This window comes from Carcharodon carcharias, chromosome 32, assembly GCF_017639515.1.
Source record: "Carcharodon carcharias isolate sCarCar2 chromosome 32, sCarCar2.pri, whole genome shotgun sequence".
In the NCBI taxonomy this organism is placed as follows: domain Eukaryota; kingdom Metazoa; phylum Chordata; class Chondrichthyes; order Lamniformes; family Lamnidae; genus Carcharodon; species Carcharodon carcharias.
In genome coordinates this window covers 5,594,882-5,612,767 of record NC_054498.1, presented here as the reverse complement: position 1 = coordinate 5,612,767, position 17,886 = coordinate 5,594,882, and the positions used below count along the sequence as shown (strand labels likewise).

The following is a 17,886-nucleotide window of genomic DNA, read 5'->3' as shown; positions in this document are numbered from 1 at the left end:
AGGCTGTTTTCCTTCTACCCCAAGGTAGAAGCCCACAATCTATCCCAGTAACTCAGAATTAAATTTGGGACCTTGCTGGCCTGCTTAGCTCATATAAACACTGTTTTTACTAACATACCATTAGTGAATCTGTGATCTTATACAAAAGATTGTTATCAAAGTTTTAACCCACCCTCTAAGAGTACACTCTATAGAAACACTAATTACAGATGGTCCATAAAGTAAGGTATTAAAGCCATTTTACTGTGAGGAATGACCATTACCAACATGTGTTTGTGAGATTCACACTGCCCTTGTAAATGAAGTCACCTGCCCTGTATTGGTGTCTTTTCTCATACCTTTGCACAATAATTACTGTAATAGCACACATTACAACTGTTACACTGATCACTCACTCTTACCCAAGCATAGTTTCCCATATAGGAATGCACAAGGTATCTCAATCCCTATAACCTCCTGTTCAGGGTGACTAAGTGATTGCAAACCATGTATACTAATGCAACATACCTGCCGGTTGATGTGTTCCTCAATGCAGCTGGTGCTCTCTCTGATGTCAAATCCCTGCAATAGTGCTGTGGAGGAAAAAAAAAAATCAGTCGGTGAACAGAACGCCAACCAAAAGCACACAAAGGAATGTCAGGAAATTGGTAAATGAATGAAAGGCAAGTTCGCCCTTGCAACATTCCTTCAAGACTGACACTTGCCGGATGTACAGATATACAGTAAAGGGTCTTCACTACTGTCTGTCTAGCTCTCAGATATCATTTGTTAAATCGAGACATTTCTGGCATTAGAAGTTGTCCCTCCTGTGAAACATCTATCATCTTGTCTTCAAAATTTAAAAAACCCGTCAACTTCTGACATAAGGAAATTCCTGCAATTGTCCCAATTGGTGGAATTCGTTTCCAAATCCCAGTTTTGCCCCTTACACTAAGAATAACGTTGATCACTTCAGCAGGGTAACATTTGGATCTATCAGATTTTCTATGATTTTATGCAGAAGTGAAGACTCACCCTATTGTCTCCTCAAACACATTCTTCCTCAGGAAATTCCAAACTGCAGAATTCCTCACCTTCCACTTGCAATCTTTAGTGTTTTAAAATGCTAGCTCCAGGCTCTTGAATCACTACTCCCTCAATTGCCCTCACTTCTCTCCTATTTTTTGCCACCGTCTTGGTGCTCTGTGGACCCCACCAATTCACCTAGATTCCTAACTTACAACAAAAAAAAAGTTTTTTTATGGGACTGGGACTCTGTGATCAACATACCATGTTCAGACTTTAGCAGCTCCTGAAAATCCTGTTTTGTTTTCTTTTTCATAATTGACTCACACGCTCCAATATCTAAGAGAAAAACAAACGGATAAAGTTTTAATTGCAAATTTTCTACAGAATTTCCTTATATCTTGTCTAGGACAATAGGACCAGAGGGTAAATTCAAAACCAATCAGCAGGAACAATATAATCAATGAGTGAATGGTCAATCTATGGAACAGATTTCCCTAGGGAGATGGTGGAAGGAGTCTATATTGATTCATTCAAATTCCAATTAATTAGATGCAGTCCTTTCATGAAATAACATTTTGGGATCCAGAATAACCTGAGACATGATCTGTGGGGAGTGTAACATGCTCAGAAGGAACAGGTGGTTTTGGACCTCTGGTTCCCAAATCTCTCCAGCGCTGGGGGGGGTTTCCTCACCTCATGTCTGGGTCTGTTGTAGACTCACTGACTGAGATTGATCCCTGTGATTAGTCGACAACTCCACTGAATCATGTGACTGGCAGGATGGTAGAAGATGAACTAGATGAACCTTGGTCATTTTTGCCCAGCAATTCTTGTTTGAAATAAAGGTAGTTTTCCTCAAATGTTCAAACGTGTTTAATGGTGCTATTGTTTAGAGGCAGAAAAAATTAACATTATAAGCAGTTCAGAAATTTAAGGGCTACTTGCCAACCTAAATAATTAGTTTTAGTGGCTTCCTATGCACCCCACCCCCACCCTGTCCCAATTTTCTCTCTGCCTCTCTTAAAAAAACAATAATGCCGGCAAGATTATCTGCAGCTATTCAACCTCAGGGGCAACACAACTCAGGTGACCCTGTACTCCCATGTGCACTTCCCAGCAGGGGTTACTGGTTACTGATCTGCAGGAAGGAATCCTGGCTGGTCCCTAAGTTAAAGCAGCTGGTCAGAGAAGCCCACCCCAACCGAGATCAGCTGATCCAGCACAGACTTGGGATTGACCATGTGATGCTCTGGTCTTTATCACTCAGCAGTAAGGCAGCTATAGTTAAACATAGGAATTCTGGGATGAAAGAAATGCTATTATCTGTCTCGTTCCTTCCATCCTGGGAGGCAAAATGATACAACAATAATGGAGTTATTGATTAATCACAGCAAAGGTCTCCACAGCAGACCGAGATATAAGGCAAAGAAACCATGGGTTCAAAGTCACTTGATCCTTCCGAGCATGCTATACTCACCATGTCTTAAATTATTAATAAATTATGCTGACATTTATAGATTTAGTTGATTTTTGAGGAATACCCAAGAAATTAATGGCACCAGGTGACATTACTATACTGCCCGATCTCTCACTCGTAGCAGTGGCCATCAAACCATCGAGGTTCTGGGTTCAACACGTATTAAGGAGCTGTGGTTCAAGGAAGGATCTGCATTTATATTGTGTTTGATCGCGTCTCTCAGGTGTTCCAAATGCTTCACATGATGCAAGTCACTTTGAAACCTGGTGACTGTCAGCATGTGGGAAGTGGGGCAGCCATTTTGTACATAGGAAGATCACACAAACAGAAATGTCCAGGACACTGTAGGGACTCCCTGTTTTTTTTGAGTAGTGCCATCAGACAGGGCAGATGAGGCTTCAACTTAATGTCTCACCTCTGATGATGCAGCATTTCCATAGTAGATTAATGGAATGTCAGTCCAGATTTTGTGCTCTAGTACCGAAGAAGTTTCAACCCATAACCTTCTGATTTAGGTGTGAGTACCACCAATAGTTAATCACCTGTGGCACAGTGTTCCTGCATGTAACTCCAGGCTAAGGCTCTTGGGTACTTACGAAGACTCAGCAACCGATGCTCCTGTTTTAAGCTCTTTAACTCCTGAGATACAAAATCCTTCATCTGTTTAATGTCCATCCCTTGGCGTTTCTATTTGGAACAGTAAAAAGTCACTCAGATCCTTGTCTAGTTGGCTTACACATGAAAATGTCCCCTTATTCTCTTCTAATCGTCTCACCTCCTCTCCCAAAGATGCTGAATCTTGCTGGAGTAACTCATACCAAGACCCATTTACTCATCACCTCGTGTGCTCACTCACCTGCATTGGCTCCCACTCTGGCAGCAACTCCTTTTCAAAATTCTCATCCTTGTTTTTAAAACTCCTTCATGGCATCGCCCTTCCCCACTCGCTTTCTCCAATTCTAGACTCTTGCCCATCCTGGGCTTTCATGGCTCCACCATTGGAGGCTGAGCCTTCTGCTGCCTGGACCATAAGCTCTGGACTCCCTTCCCTAAACCTCTCTGCCTCTTTATCTCTCTCTCTTCCTTTAAGATGTTCCTTAAAACCGATCATTCTAATATAACCTTGTATATATTGGTGTCAAATCATGATTGATAATGCTCCTGTGATGAACTTGGTTCGGGGCTGGGGCATTTATGACCTTCCTATGACCTTATATAGACGCAAGTTGTTGTTGGGGTACAGTTCTTTGGTAACCGCCAACCCTCTGGTACCTCAACAGATTGATCCTTTGTCAAGTGTGGACACCAAGTGTCAGCAAGTTTGGAACCTTGAATGGCAGCGTTGCTAAGCCCAATTTTATTCTCAGATAACAGACCTTTTTAGCAAGAGTCACTGGATGGTGAGCCCTGGCAGACGTTTCCGCCTGCCTAGTTCACAGTGCTGAGTGCTGCCCCAACTGTGATTAAGGCATGCTAAGAATCCAAACTCCAAAATACCCCATGGAGAGAGAAACAGAATTAACATTGAGTCCATATGACCCTTCTTCAGAGCTAAAGACAAGTAGAAATAGGACAAAATTTCTACTGTTTAAGGGGGTTGGAGCAGGATAGAAGGCCAGCAATAGGTGGGGGCTAAGGAGAGATTGACAAAGATGTCATGGACAAAAAGACAAATGGTGTGTTAATGGTAGTGATAAGGGCTAAAGAAGGTGCTGATAGTGGCATAAAAGTAAGATAGTGGAATGTGTTAGTAGCAGGACAAGGCTTGTTGTGAAAGAACAACATGGAACAAGTAACAGGTGGCCCTTTTGGGGGTGGGGTAGGGGAGTTGTTTGGGGGAAAAAGGGATAAAAAAGGGGATAAATAATGAATAGATAAAGAAAAATGAAAATAAAAATAATTATATAAAAATAAAAATAAATTTTAAAACAGGGATTAAGGGGTGAGGATAGAGTTCATGATCTGAAGTTGTTGAACTCAATGTTAAGTCTGGAAGGCTGTAAAGTGCCTAGTCGGAAGATGAGGTGCTGATGTTCCAGTTTACGATGGGCTTCACTGGAACATTGCAGCAGGCCAGGAACGGACGTGTGGGCATGAGAGCAGGGTGGTGTGTTGAAATGGCAAGCGATAGGAAGTGGGGGGGAGGATGTGTTTGGTGGTGGCATCATGCTAGCAGAAATGGCAGAGGATGATCCTTTGAATGCGGAGGCTGATGGGGTGAAACGTGGAGAACAATGGGGATCCTACCATGGCTCTGGGAAGCAGGGGAAGGTGTGAGGGCAGAGGCGCAGGGGATGGGTTGGACACGGTTGAGGGCCCTGTCAACCATAGTGGGTGGGAAACCTCAGTTAAGGAAGAAGGAGGACATGTCAGAGGAACTGTTTTGGAAAGTGGCATCATTGGAACAGAGGCTTGAACAATCCCCATCCACCACCACTGAACTTATTCTCTCACAGAACAATTTCTCCTTAAACTTATCTCACTTCCTCCAAATAAAAGGTATGGGTACTCCCATGGGCCCCAGTTATGCCTGTCTCTTCATGGGGTATTTGGAACATTCCTTGTTCCAGTCCTACTCAGGTCTCCCCCCACAACTCTTTTTTCAGTACATCCACAACTTTCAGGTGTCACTTGCACCTCCTTCAATTTGATCTTCTGCATTCGCTGCTCCCAATGCAGTCTCCTCCACACTGGGGAGACCAAAGGCAGACTGAGTGACCACTTTGTGAAACATCTTCGGTCTGTTGGCAAGCATGACCCAGACCTTCCTGTCACTTGCCATTTCAACACACCGCCCTGCTCTCATGCCTACATGTCCATCCTTGGCCTGCTGTAATGTTCCAGTGAAGCTCAACACAAACTGGAGGAACAGCAACTCATCTTCCGACTAGGCACTTTACAGCCTTCCGGACTGAATATTGAGTTCAACAACTTCAGATCATGAACTCTCTCCTCTATCACCACCCTCTTTTAAAATGTATTTTTTATCTACTTATTTTTATCCATTTTTGCATTGTTTATCTCCATTTCTTGCCTCCCCCCCAACCACTGCCTCCTCCCCCAAAAGGGCCATCTGTTACTTGTTCTATGTTGTTCTTTCACAGAGCACTGACCCTTGTTCTGTTAATCACATGTTCTGCTTTAACTTTATGCCACTATCAGCACCTCCTTTACCCCTGACCACTACCATTAACTCTCCCTTTGTCTTTTTGTCCATGACATCTTTGTGAATCTCTCCTTAGCCTCCACCTATCGCTGACCTTCTATCCAGCTTCACCTGCTCCACCCCCCCTTAAACAGTATAAGTGTCGTCCCATTTCTGTTTGTCTTTAGCTCTGAACAAGGGTCATACTGACTCGAAGAGTTAACTGTTTCTCTCTCTTCAGATGCTGTCAGAACAGCTGAGTTTTTCCAGCATGTTCTGTTTTTATTTCAGATTTCCAGCATCCGAAGTATTTTGCTTTTATCCAACATGCACCATTGACAGGGTGGTGACGTACTGACTGAGACATCAGGCAAACTTAGGATCTAGGTTAATGGATCTGATGGATGAAGAAATTAGGTACCTCACCCATATAAACACAATGTACATGCGCCAACCCTTTCTGTGCTATCTTAATGGAGGTGTTAACTCATGTGTTCAGTTAAAATAATTCGATAGGAACACCACCTACTGTCATTTCTATAACACAGCTCTCATCAGGATAGTATTACTATGAAGGAAGAGCTCTATTTTCATTGATACTCACATCATACTGTGCCTGAAGCCGTCTTGCTTTCTGGCTTAAGAACCCAAACACATTGGAGAAATGTTCATTCCGAATCTCTTTGAAAACCTGTAAAAGCAGCAACGTATAAACAAATGACATACAATTTATAGCCAAGTGTTAGAATTGCACATCGAGTCTGCTCTGCCATTCACTGAGATCATGGCTGATCTGATAATCCTCAATTCCACTATCCTGCCTTTTCCCCATAACTCCTGATTCCCTTACTGATTAAAAATTTATCTTAAGTATACTTAACGACCCAGCCTCTACAGCCCTTTCCGGTAAAGAATTCCACAGATTCACTAACGTCTGAGAGAAGAAATTCCTCCTCATCTCTGTCTTAAATAGGCAACTCCTTACTCTCCCACAAGGGGAAAGAACCTCTCAGCATCTACCCTGTCAAGCCCCCTAAGAATCTTATATGTTTCAATAAGGTCATCTCTCATTCTGCTAAACTCCAATGAGTACAGGCCCAACCTACTCAACCCCTCCTCATTAGAAAATCCCTCCATACCCGGGATTACCCTAGTTAACTTTCTCTGGACTGCCTCCAATGCCAGTATATCTTTCCTTAGATAAGGCTACTCTCAGATACTCTTACACAGTGCAACTTCTGCACACGATGGCCTTGTTTATACTGACCTACCTCCCCACCATCTGGAAGAGAAAAATACGGAGAGTAACGATTCATGGTTATTTTAAGTCAATAAGGTTGGGAATTCCTCTCTGACCCTAAAGGTAATCAAACTCAGACAATCTTACAATTCATAACCTTGCACAAGGTGCACATGCTTAGCACTAGATCTAAATGTGAGCAAATTATATCTTCGGGGGGTTGGCTTGTGGGTTCAATGTATAATGGTGTCTATCTGCTTTCACATCATCAACTCCTTCAGTTGGTTTAACTACTGGGTCCTTTACCTAATGAAAGGTCATCAACCTCCTTCTCTCTCCACAGATGCTGCCAAGCCTGTTAAGTATTTCCAGCATTTTCAGTTTTTACTTCAGATCACCAGCAGCTGCAGCATTTTATCTCAGTCCTTCATCTTTGTTGTATCAATGTCAAATGCCTGGGGTGTGTCTTTGGGGGCTGCTTAGGTGTGCACTACGGAACCTCGTGGGCGACAAGATTCTGATACTACCTGGTGGAGTGGTTCAGGATTTGGCCATCAGTGAGGCAACAGCACTATGAACATATGAAATAGGAGTAGACCCCATTCGGCCCCTCAAGCCTGCTCTACCTTTCAGTAATGGCTGATCCGTTTGTGTTTCAAATTCTAGATTCTCATCTAGCCCCGATAACCTTTGATCCCCTCGCCTAACAAGAATTTATCTACCTCCGCCTTAATAATATTCAATGACTAGAGGCAGGGAATTCCAAAGTCGCCCAACCCTCAGAAAAAAATTCTCCTCATCTCTGTCCTAAAAAGACAACGCCTAGTTTTAAAACAGTGCCCCCTAGTTCTTGACTCAACCACAAGAGGAAACATCCTTCCCACATCCACCTTGTCAAGACCATTCAGGATCTTATGTACTTCAATCAAGTCACCCCTCACTCTTCTAAACTCCAGTGGAAACAAGCCCAGTTTGTCCAACCTATCCTCATAAGACAACCCATTCGTTCCAGGTATCAGTCTAATAAATCTCCTCTGAACTGCCTCCAATGTATTTACATTCTTCCTTAGTAAGGAAACCAAAACTGCACACAGTATTCAAGATGCGGTCTCACCAATGTCCTGGATAACTGAAGCATAATATGTTTTATGTTCAATTCCTCTCGTAATAAAAGATAGCGTTCCATTAGCCTTCTTGATTACATGCTGTATCTGCATTCTAACTTGTTGTGACTCATGCACAAGAACACCTACATCCCTCTGCACCTCGGAATTCTGCAGCCGTTCTCCATTTAAGTAATACTCCGCTTTTTTATTCTTCCTGCCAAAGTGAACAACTTCACATTTTCCCACATTATACTCCACCTGCCAGATTTTTTGCCCACTCACTCAATTTATACATATATATCCATCTGCAAACTCCTTATGTCTTCTTCACAACATACTTTCCCACCTATCTCTGTGTCACCTGCAAATTTAGCTACCATGCCTTTGCTCCTCTCATCTAAGTCCTTGAGGCAAATTGTAAAAAATTGAGACCCAGCACAGAGTCTGCGGGACTCCACTACTAACATCCTGCCAATCAGACAAAGACCCATTTATGCATACTCTATGTTTTCTGCCAGCCTGCCAATCCTCTATTCAGGCTAATATGTTTCTTTGAATTCATTCACAGGATATGGACTTCACTGGCTGGGCCAGCATTTATTGCCCATCCTTAGTTGTCCTTGAGAAGGTGGTGGTGAGCTGCCTTCTTGAACTGTTGCAGTCCATGTGGTGTAGGAACACCCACAGTGCTGTTAGGAAAGGAGTTCCAGGATTTTGACTCAGCGACAGTGAAGAAACGGCGATATATTTCCAAGTCAGGAGTGAGTGACTTGGAGGGGAACTTCCAGATGGTGGTTTTCCCATCTATTTGCTGCCCTTGTCCTTCTAGGTGGTAGTGGTCGTGGGTTTGGAAGGTGCTGACGAAGGAGTCTTGATGAATTCCTGCACTGCATCTTGTAGATGGTACACACTGCTGCTACTGTGCGTTGGTGGTGTCGGGAGTGAATGTTACCCCCTACACCATGAGCTTTTATTTTTGGCAATAACCTTTGATGTAGTACCTTATCAAATGCCTTCTAGAAATCCAAGTACAATTTGTCTACAGCACATTTTACTCCTTCAAAGAACTCTAATAAATTGGTTAAACATGATTTCCCTTTCACAAAACCATGCTGACTCTTCCCGATAACTTTGTGTTTTTCTAAGTGCCCAGCTATAACCTCTTTTAACGATTGACTCTACACCTTCCCCATGACAGATGTCAAGCTAACTGGCCTATAGTTTCCTATTTTGTGCCTCCCCTCTTCTTGAATAGAGGGGTTATATTTGCTAATTTCCAGTCTGATGGAACCTTTCCAAAATCTAGCGAATTTTGGAAAATTAACACCAACGCATCTACTACCTCATTAGCCACCTCTTTTAAGACCCTAGGATGAAGTCCATCTGGACCCGGAGACTTGTCAACCCGCAGCTCCATCAGTTTGCTCAGTACTGGTTCCCTGGTGATTGTAATTTCACCAAGTTCCTCTCTCCCTTCCACCTCCTGATTTATAGCTTTTACTGGAATGTTTTTTGTATCCTCTATAGTGAAGACAGAAGCAAAATACTTGTTCATTTCATCCGCCATTTCCTTATTATCTATTAATGCCCACTGTCACTCTCTAGAGGACCAACACTCACTTTACTTACTTTTTTCCTTTTTAAATACCGTTTGCTATCCATTTTTACATATCAAGTTAGCTTCCTCTCATACCCTACTTTTCCTCTCCTGATTAACCTTTTAGTCATTCTCTGCCATTCTTTATATTCTGAACAATCAGCTGACCCTGCCACTCTTTGTGCGGTTAAATGCTTTTTCCTTAAGTTTGATGCTTTCCCTAACTACTTTAGTTAACCATGGATGGTGGGTGCTCCCCTTAGAATTTTTCTTTATAGTAGAAATATACTCATTCTGAGTATTCTGAAATATCCCCTTAAATGTCTGCCACTGCTTCTCTATTGACCTAGCCTAGTATCCCAGTTCACTTCAGTTAGCTCAGCTTTCATTATCAGCCACTGCCAAATCTCAGGGCTAACAACATTCAACCAGAAGAAACCAACAGTATGAAATAGGTATAAATCAGCCTGGTGGCATGCTGCACTTTGCACATTTCTGATGTAAATGGTAGAGGAAGAAGTCTGCAGTTTTGCTTTATTACTAAATAGGAAAACTAATTTACTTTTCTGTGAGGTAAAGCAGCCCAGGCTTTGAACAAATGGTGAGTTTCTTATCGAGTTAATAGAGGTTGTGTCAGTTTCATTGTAGAATTTTCTGACCATTGAAAGGTTTCTCTCACTCACATACTCACTTTGTCCTGAGAGTTCAGCAACACTTTCACACTTTTATTTGACGACGTTACTTCTAAACCAAAGTCCACACTCCCTGAAATTGACCAGATTCCACAGTTACTTTTCCAAGGAAGGACGCCTGTTCTGTACATCAGCAGACTGTGAAAGTGAGGGACTGCGTCATGGGCGATAACTGAACTGCCCACCCATTTACCCAGTCGGAGGAGTAACGGTCACACACTCAGGAGCCAATTATCTTCAGGCACGCATCCTTCTCCTATTCCGACTTTGCAGAAAACACTGACTCGTGCTATGATATGGTCCTCTGAAGCTTAACAGAATCCTAGTACAATGCCTGAGTGACCATCCTTCATCTTGTGTGCCATGATATTATTAACACCTATTCAAACATAATGGCTCAGTGGGTAGCAATCTGACCTCTGAGTCAGAACCTCATGGCTTCAAGTCCCACACCAGACACCTGAGCGCACAATCCAGGCCAATACTCCCAGTGTCGTATTAAGGGTGTGCTGCACTGTCAGAGGTGCTGCCTTTCCAAAAAGGCAATTAAACACAGCCACAACTGCCCTCTCAGGCAGAAGTAAAAGATCACACATCATTCACACAAATCCCAGAGGTGAAGGCCATTGTCTAACTACTCTCTTCCACTCTGCCTGCCATCAGTTCTGGTCCATTCTGAACAGCAGTAATTCTTCATCTTACAATTCACTGCCTTCAACAGAATGAAACAAAAGTGGAGACTCACTCACCGCATTTTATTCTGAACACATCATCGACAAGTCCCTCATAAACAACTTGAGAACACATTGGAGTCACATAATCCACATCTGCAAACAAAGCACACGGTTTCAAATTCAAAACACAGCAAGGTTACAATGACAATGATAGATACACGACCCATTTACAGGTAGAGCTACCCCTACTGTTTCCACTCGTGTCTCAGCAAGTAATGGCATTGTCTACATTGTAAGGAGTCACAGGGAATTCAATGGAATGTTGAGTTTGTTGATTTTAGCCAGGGCAATAGTACATACAACAGTCCTCAGTATCCGCTAGGAGCATAAATCAGCCACATTTCCTGCTTACTATCCAGTAGCTCATGTTGGAAAGTATGAGGTGGTTATGCTCCTAGGATTAGGAGAAAACGGATGGGAGGAGGCTTGCGTGCAACATAAACACCAACTTAAGTCAGTTGGGCTAAATGATCTGTTTTTGTAAATAGTGTGGGTGGACGCTGGACGATGCATTCCCACCACAGGTGGATTGTCTTCCTAGGTTCACATCCGAGCTACGTCCCTGAATGAGACACCAGAGGGCGGCCTCTGGAACCCAGTCAGGATCAGTGCCTTCCATAATGGCGGCGAGACACATGGCACATCACAAATTGTGGGGAATCTGACAATCGAAGCTGCAGCTTTGTCACTCATTTCTGCACACATTTCAGATTTCTGCAACATTGCAGTACCTCTGTCAAGAAAGAAAACTCGACCAATCTCAGGCTGACGTGGTTTCATTTCATTCTCTGAATCCTCCACAATCTCCTTCCACAGCTCGTAGGTCATCTAAATCAGAGAGGCAGAGAGAGGGAGAATGTAAAATGCAACTCCATAGGGGTGGCTAACTTCAAAAATGATCAGAACCCAGACCTATCATTTTTAAATGTTTGTTAACCTTTCCCTTCCAGAGTCGGGGCTGGATATGAAGCCAGGGTCCCAAAGGAGGACAGCCTGTGTTTGACAGTTAATTTAACTCAGTGGCACTGCCCTCACCTCTGAGTCAGAAAGCTGTAGGTTCAAGGGCTGTGCAGGACTTAAGCACATTATCTAGACTAACACTTCAGTCTTGGTTTACATCTCATGCCTTGCTAAGACAGTGCATGTGCGCTGGGAACGGGTGAGACACAGGATTAGATAGTGAACTTTCACCTCTAGGACCTGGATTTGAATGAAATGCTGACTGACGGCTGTAATAATTCAACATGGAACGAGTTCACTGACACAAATGACATGGCTCATAAGATAAATGGGTTTGTGAAATTCTAGCCGATCATCTTTCCTTTGTTCATTAGTAAGCTAATGGTTCGACAGAGGTGATCAGGTGAGTTGCCTGATTAATAATTCATTCTTATTTCATGTTCCATTACCTTTGCACATCTGCCAATTCCGTAAGTCTTTGTGAAAGGTCCAAATAGGGAGTGCAACACATGCAAAGCTTTTGCCACTGTGCAGATCCACCGATGGTCGCCTTCCTGAGGACAAAACACATGGAAATATAAGGTCCTAAATTCTTGTCACAATAAGCATCTTAAAATGTGATATGGCATTTATTGCCCATCCTTCAATGCTTTGAGAATATGGTGAACCTTCTTTGAACCATATTTTAATAATCGAGTGTCTTGTGAGGCTACTTCAGAAAGCACGAGGGTGCATTAGAGAAGAAGGAATAGAAAGTTAAGCTGATACATTGAGATGATGTAGGGTGGGAGAAGGCTCACAGTGAGCATAAACACTGGCTAAGCAGCCCGTTTCAGACTGTAAACTCTAGGCAATTATCAGCCTGTGTGACTCAGCGCACATAGCACAATGATTTTACCAACTGACCCACATACATCATTATATCCAGGCAAATAAAACAAAACCATTTGGGGGGCTTTATTTCCTCCTTTAAGACACTCTTTAAAATCTTCCTCTATGACCAAGCTTCTGGTCACCTACCTGGTATCATGTTACACCATATAAATGCAAGTTGTTGTTGTTGAGGGGGGTCATTTCCTGGAATGATCTGGAGGGTCCTAAGCACAAAACCTGCCACTTACCAGAAAATAGTCACGGAAAAACTCGGGCAACTCCATGCTGATAAGGTCATCGTCCAGGGGCAGTAGGTAAAAGGCCCACTCGTCAAAGGTTACGTCTGAAATCAGCCAACATGAAGCACAAACCAAGTAAACAATAGTATAAAACAACATAATTATATGTTTCCCATTTGCTGCCTTGTCTTGGTATCGAGTCCCTAACCTGGGTCTTTTAGTTTTTCAACCTTGACTGCCATGTTGCAAACAAGGAGTCACGGCCTTATGCAGTCATCAGATGAAACAGGGCTGCAAGTGATAGATAATCAGAAAAGGGTCTGCAGATGTCATTCCATTCCCATTTTCAAGTCACATATTCAGTCCTTAATTTATTTTTGTTCATATTTGTAATGGAATCTGTCTATGTAAACTTGTCATGCTGCACTTGCAGCCTCCCACCAGAGGTGACACTGCAATATAACTGTGGATGTAGTAGAAAATGTTGACAGGAAGATTTGATACAACATGTGCACTAAATGGCAGCCTCAGCTCACTTCCTCCCGAGTCAGAAGGTTCAACCCCCACTCCAGAACTTGAACATAAAAGTCTATCTGACACTGCAGCGCAGTAATGAGGAAGTGCTGCATTGTCAGAAGTGCTGTCTTTTGGATGGAATGTTAAACCAAGGCCTTGCCTGCCCTCTCAAGCGCACATAAAAAATTCCATGACACTTTTCCAAGAAAAGCTAGGGAGTTTGCCCCAGTTTCCTAGCCAAATTTTACACCTCAACTAACATCACCAAAACAGATGACCTGGTTGTTGGCATTGCTGTCTGTGGAATATTGCTCTGTACACACTGGCTTCTAGGTTTGCCTATACTGCAAAAGTGACTACACTGCAGAATCACAGAATTGTTACAATGTAGAAGGAGGCCATTCAACCCATCGTGTCTACACCAGCTCTCTCAGCATTTTAACTTAGTGCCAATCTCCTGCCTTTTCCCCGTAACCCTGCACATTGTTTCTATTTAAATAATCATCCAATACCCTCTTGAATGCCTCAATTGAACCTGCCTCCATCACACTTCCAGGCTGTGCATTCCAGACCCAAACTACTCACCACGTGAAGGTTTCTCTCGCCTCACATTTGCTTCTTTTGCAAAATACTTTAAAACTGCGCCCTCAGGTCCTTGATCCATTTACAAGTGGGGACAGTTTCTCCCCATCTACTCTGTCCAGGCCCCTCATTATTTTGAAAATTTCTATCAAGTCTCCTCTTAGCCTTCTCCTCTCCAAGGAAAACAGTCCCAACTTCTCCAATCTTTCCTCATAACTGAAGTGTCTCCTCCCTGCAACCATTCTCATAAACCTCTTCTGCACTTTATCCAATGTGTTCACATCCTTCCTAAAGTGTGGCACGCAGAACTGTACACAATACTCCAGATTAGGTCTAACCAGTGTCTTATTTAAGTTCATCATAACATCCCTGCTCTTGTACTCTATGCCCCTATTAATGAAGCCTAGAATACTATAGGCTTCAGAAATAGCTACCTGTCCTGCCATCCTTAATGACTTATATATATATATATTCAAGGTCTCTCTGCTCCTGCACACCCTTTAGAATAGTATCCTTTATTTTATACTGTCTCTCCATGTTCTTTGTACCAAAGTGTATCACCTCACACTTCTCTGCTTTGAACTTCATTTGCCACCTATTTGCCCACTCCACCAATGTGTCAAGGTCCTTTTGAAGTTCTACACTGTCCTCCTCACAGTTTACAATTCTCCCAAGTTTTGAGCAGTCTGCAAACTTTGAAATTGTCCCCACTGACCCCTGGGAACTCCACTACAAACCTTCTTCCAGCCTGCAAAATACCCATTAACCATTACTCTGTTTCCTATCCCTCAGCCAATTTTGCATCCATGTTGCTACTGTCCCTTTTATTCCCTGACTTATAACCTTCCTCAAGTCTGTTGTGTGGCACTGTATCAAACACATTTTGGAAGTCCATATACACCACATCAACGGCCTTACCCTCAACAATCATCTCCATTACCTCTTCAAAAGCTCAGCAAAGATTTCCTTTGACAAATCCATGCTGACTCTTCCAAATCAATCCATATTTTTCCATGCGACTATTAAACCTAACCCGAAAAATTGTTTCTAGAAGTTGCCCCACCACCGAAGTTAAACTGACTGGTCTGAAATTGGAGGGCAGATATTTACAACCTTTTTGAACAAGGGCATAATGTTTGCAATTCTCCACTCCTCCAGCACCTCCCCTGAACCTAGTGAAGATTATTGAAAGATTATTGCCGGTGCCTCTGTAATTTCCACTCTCACTTTCTTCAATATTCTTGGATGCATCTCATCCAGTCGCGATGCCTAAGTACCAACGGCTTATCCTCATCAATTTTAAACCCTTCTAGCGACTGAGTTTCCTCCTCTATCACCAAGGCCTGGGTAGCATCTGCCTCGTAGGAAAGGGCAGATGCAAAGTATTCACTTAACACCTCAGCCATGCCTCTTGCCTCTATGTGTAAATCCCCTTTGTGGCCCCTAATCTGTCCTACCCCTTCTTTTATCACCCATTTACTATTGATGTGTTTATAGAATACCTTGGGATGCCATGAGGACATGAAAGGTTCTAAACGCAAGTCCTTTCCTTACTCTCTATTTCAACACACCACCCTGCTCTCATGCCCACATGTCTGTCCTTGGCCTGCTGCAATGTTCCAGTGAAGCTCAACGCAAACTGGAGGAACAGCACCTCATCTTCCGACTAGGCACTTTACAGCTTTCCGGACTTAATATTGAGTTCAAAACTTTAGATCATGAGCTCTCTCCTCCATCCCCACCCCCTTTCCGATCCCCCTTTTTTCCAATAATTTATAATTTTTTTAAATATATATTTTTTCCCACCTATTTCCATTATTTTTAAATGTATTTCTATCCATTGTTTTATCTCTACCTTTTAGCCTATTTTGATCCCTTCCCCCCACCCCAGCCCCAGTAGAGCTATCTGTCACTTGCTTGTCCTGCTTTCTACCCTTAATGTCATCATTAGCACATTCCTCAGCTAATATCACCACCATCAACACCCCTTTTGTCCTTTTGTCTACGACATCTTTGGCAATCTCTTCTTTGCCTCCACCTATCACTGGCCTCCTATCCAGCTCCACCTGTTCCATCCCCCTCAACCAGCTTACATTCCACCTCATTTTTTTATTTCTTAGTTCTGTTGAAGAGTCATACGGACTCAAAACGTTAACTGTGTTCCTCTCCGCAGATGCTGTCAGACCTGTTGAGTTTTTCCAGCTATTTTTGTTTTTGTTTCAGGTTTCCAGCATCCGCAGTATTTTGCTTTTATCTCTACTTTTCTATCCTGGAGGAAATACACCCAGTCCCCAGGGGTTGTCGTTGTAATCAGGTGACCAAAAGACAAAGGCACCCCAAATTCCCCTACGTGAGCTGCCTTTTCTCTAGCATGTAAAGATTTGCATTTGCATAGCATCTAATCGTAGTTCACAAAGATTGTAAACATTTCACAAAGGAATACGGTTCTAAGCTCAGAACAATCAGGCAGCACAACCCCATAAACATCAAGAAGATGCACAACCAAAATTTTTTGTGTGTGTGTTTTTGATCAATGCTAAAACATTGATTAGGGCACAGAAAATTCCTTGCTCTTCTTCCAGGGTTTGGCACAGACCCAATAACCAGAAATCCATGAATGGCCAAACCAGGTATTGGTTTAATATCTCCTGAGAAAGATAGCACCTCTGACAATGAAGAAATCCCTCAGTACTGCACTGGAGGGTCAGCCTAGAGCTTAGAACCGCAAACTGCCTTCCCAATGCTGTCAACAAAACCAACAAAACACAGACCACAATTTTGGAAAAACAAAGGAAGGTGAAAAGGTGCTCACCTCCGAAGACCCCCTCCTCCTCAAGCACAGTCTCACACATAAAGAGCTGTAACAAAAAAGAAAGGACAGGTCATACAGCATATTCCCTTCGCCACATTACCCACACTTACAGCCATGACAACTCAAAACAGCCAGATGCAATCCCTGGGCAATGTTACTGGACCAGAAATATTTTTAAAAATTCATTCTTGGGATGTGGGCATTGCTGGCAAAGAGTCAGCATTTATTAGCGGTCCCTAGCTGTCCTTCAGGAGGTGGTGGTGAACTTTTGTAAACACTGCAATCCATATGCCGTCGGAGCTTTCACAGTGCTGTTAGGTTGTGAGTTCCAGCATTTTGATGCAGTATCGATTGATTTCCAAATCGGAATAGTAAGCCACTTATAGAGAGGAACTCGGAGATGATGGTGTTCCCATGCACCTGCTGCCCTTGCCCTTCTAGGTTGGTGGAAGTTAAGAGTTTGGGAGGTGCTGTCAAAGAAGCCTTAATGAGTTCCTGCATTAGTTACCATGTACATTTATTACTGAGGGGAGGGCCACAGAAGCTGCTAGCTGTCCACAGCAAACACAGTCACAGAATTTTCAGCCGCACAAAGAGGCATAAACAGTGCAACCTGAACCACTTTTCCCTGGAGGCAGCAAAGATCCACTATATGTGTATCTTGCGAAAGCACTATTGTTTCACCAAAGCTGTGTCTTTGACTGATCAGTGGAGCAAAATGAGAAAGTAAATGGGAGTGGGGAACATTAACAGGAGGCCAGGCTACAGCCACTCCCTGAAAACTGAAGCATCAACTCATAGCTAAAAGTAACAATTTGGAATCAGTGACTGCAAAAACCCCGTGAGAAAGTATCTGGTTGGCTCTACAAAGTGGCTGAAGTTAGCCAGTCAGCACCAAAATTTAA

At 43.0% G+C, this 17,886-nt stretch overlaps 1 protein-coding gene across 2 annotated transcripts in view; it reads right to left on the bottom strand.

Moving 5' to 3' along the window:
- Positions 1-17,886, bottom strand: part of vps33b (VPS33B late endosome and lysosome associated) — a 34,701-nt gene that overhangs the window by 11,955 nt on the left and 4,860 nt on the right. For both annotated transcript variants that reach the window (XM_041178551.1, XM_041178552.1), the window contains exons 6-15: positions 16,982-17,027; positions 13,081-13,175; positions 12,409-12,513; positions 11,731-11,827; positions 11,015-11,092; positions 10,265-10,338; positions 6,235-6,321; positions 3,082-3,172; positions 1,270-1,344; positions 508-572 (exon numbers count right to left, since the gene is read on the bottom strand). In XM_041178551.1, coding sequence (XP_041034485.1) covers positions 508-572; positions 1,270-1,344; positions 3,082-3,172; positions 6,235-6,321; positions 10,265-10,338; positions 11,015-11,092; positions 11,731-11,827; positions 12,409-12,513; positions 13,081-13,175; positions 16,982-17,027 — 813 coding nt within the window. The remainder of the gene's footprint in view (positions 1-507; positions 573-1,269; positions 1,345-3,081; positions 3,173-6,234; positions 6,322-10,264; positions 10,339-11,014; positions 11,093-11,730; positions 11,828-12,408; positions 12,514-13,080; positions 13,176-16,981; positions 17,028-17,886) is intronic.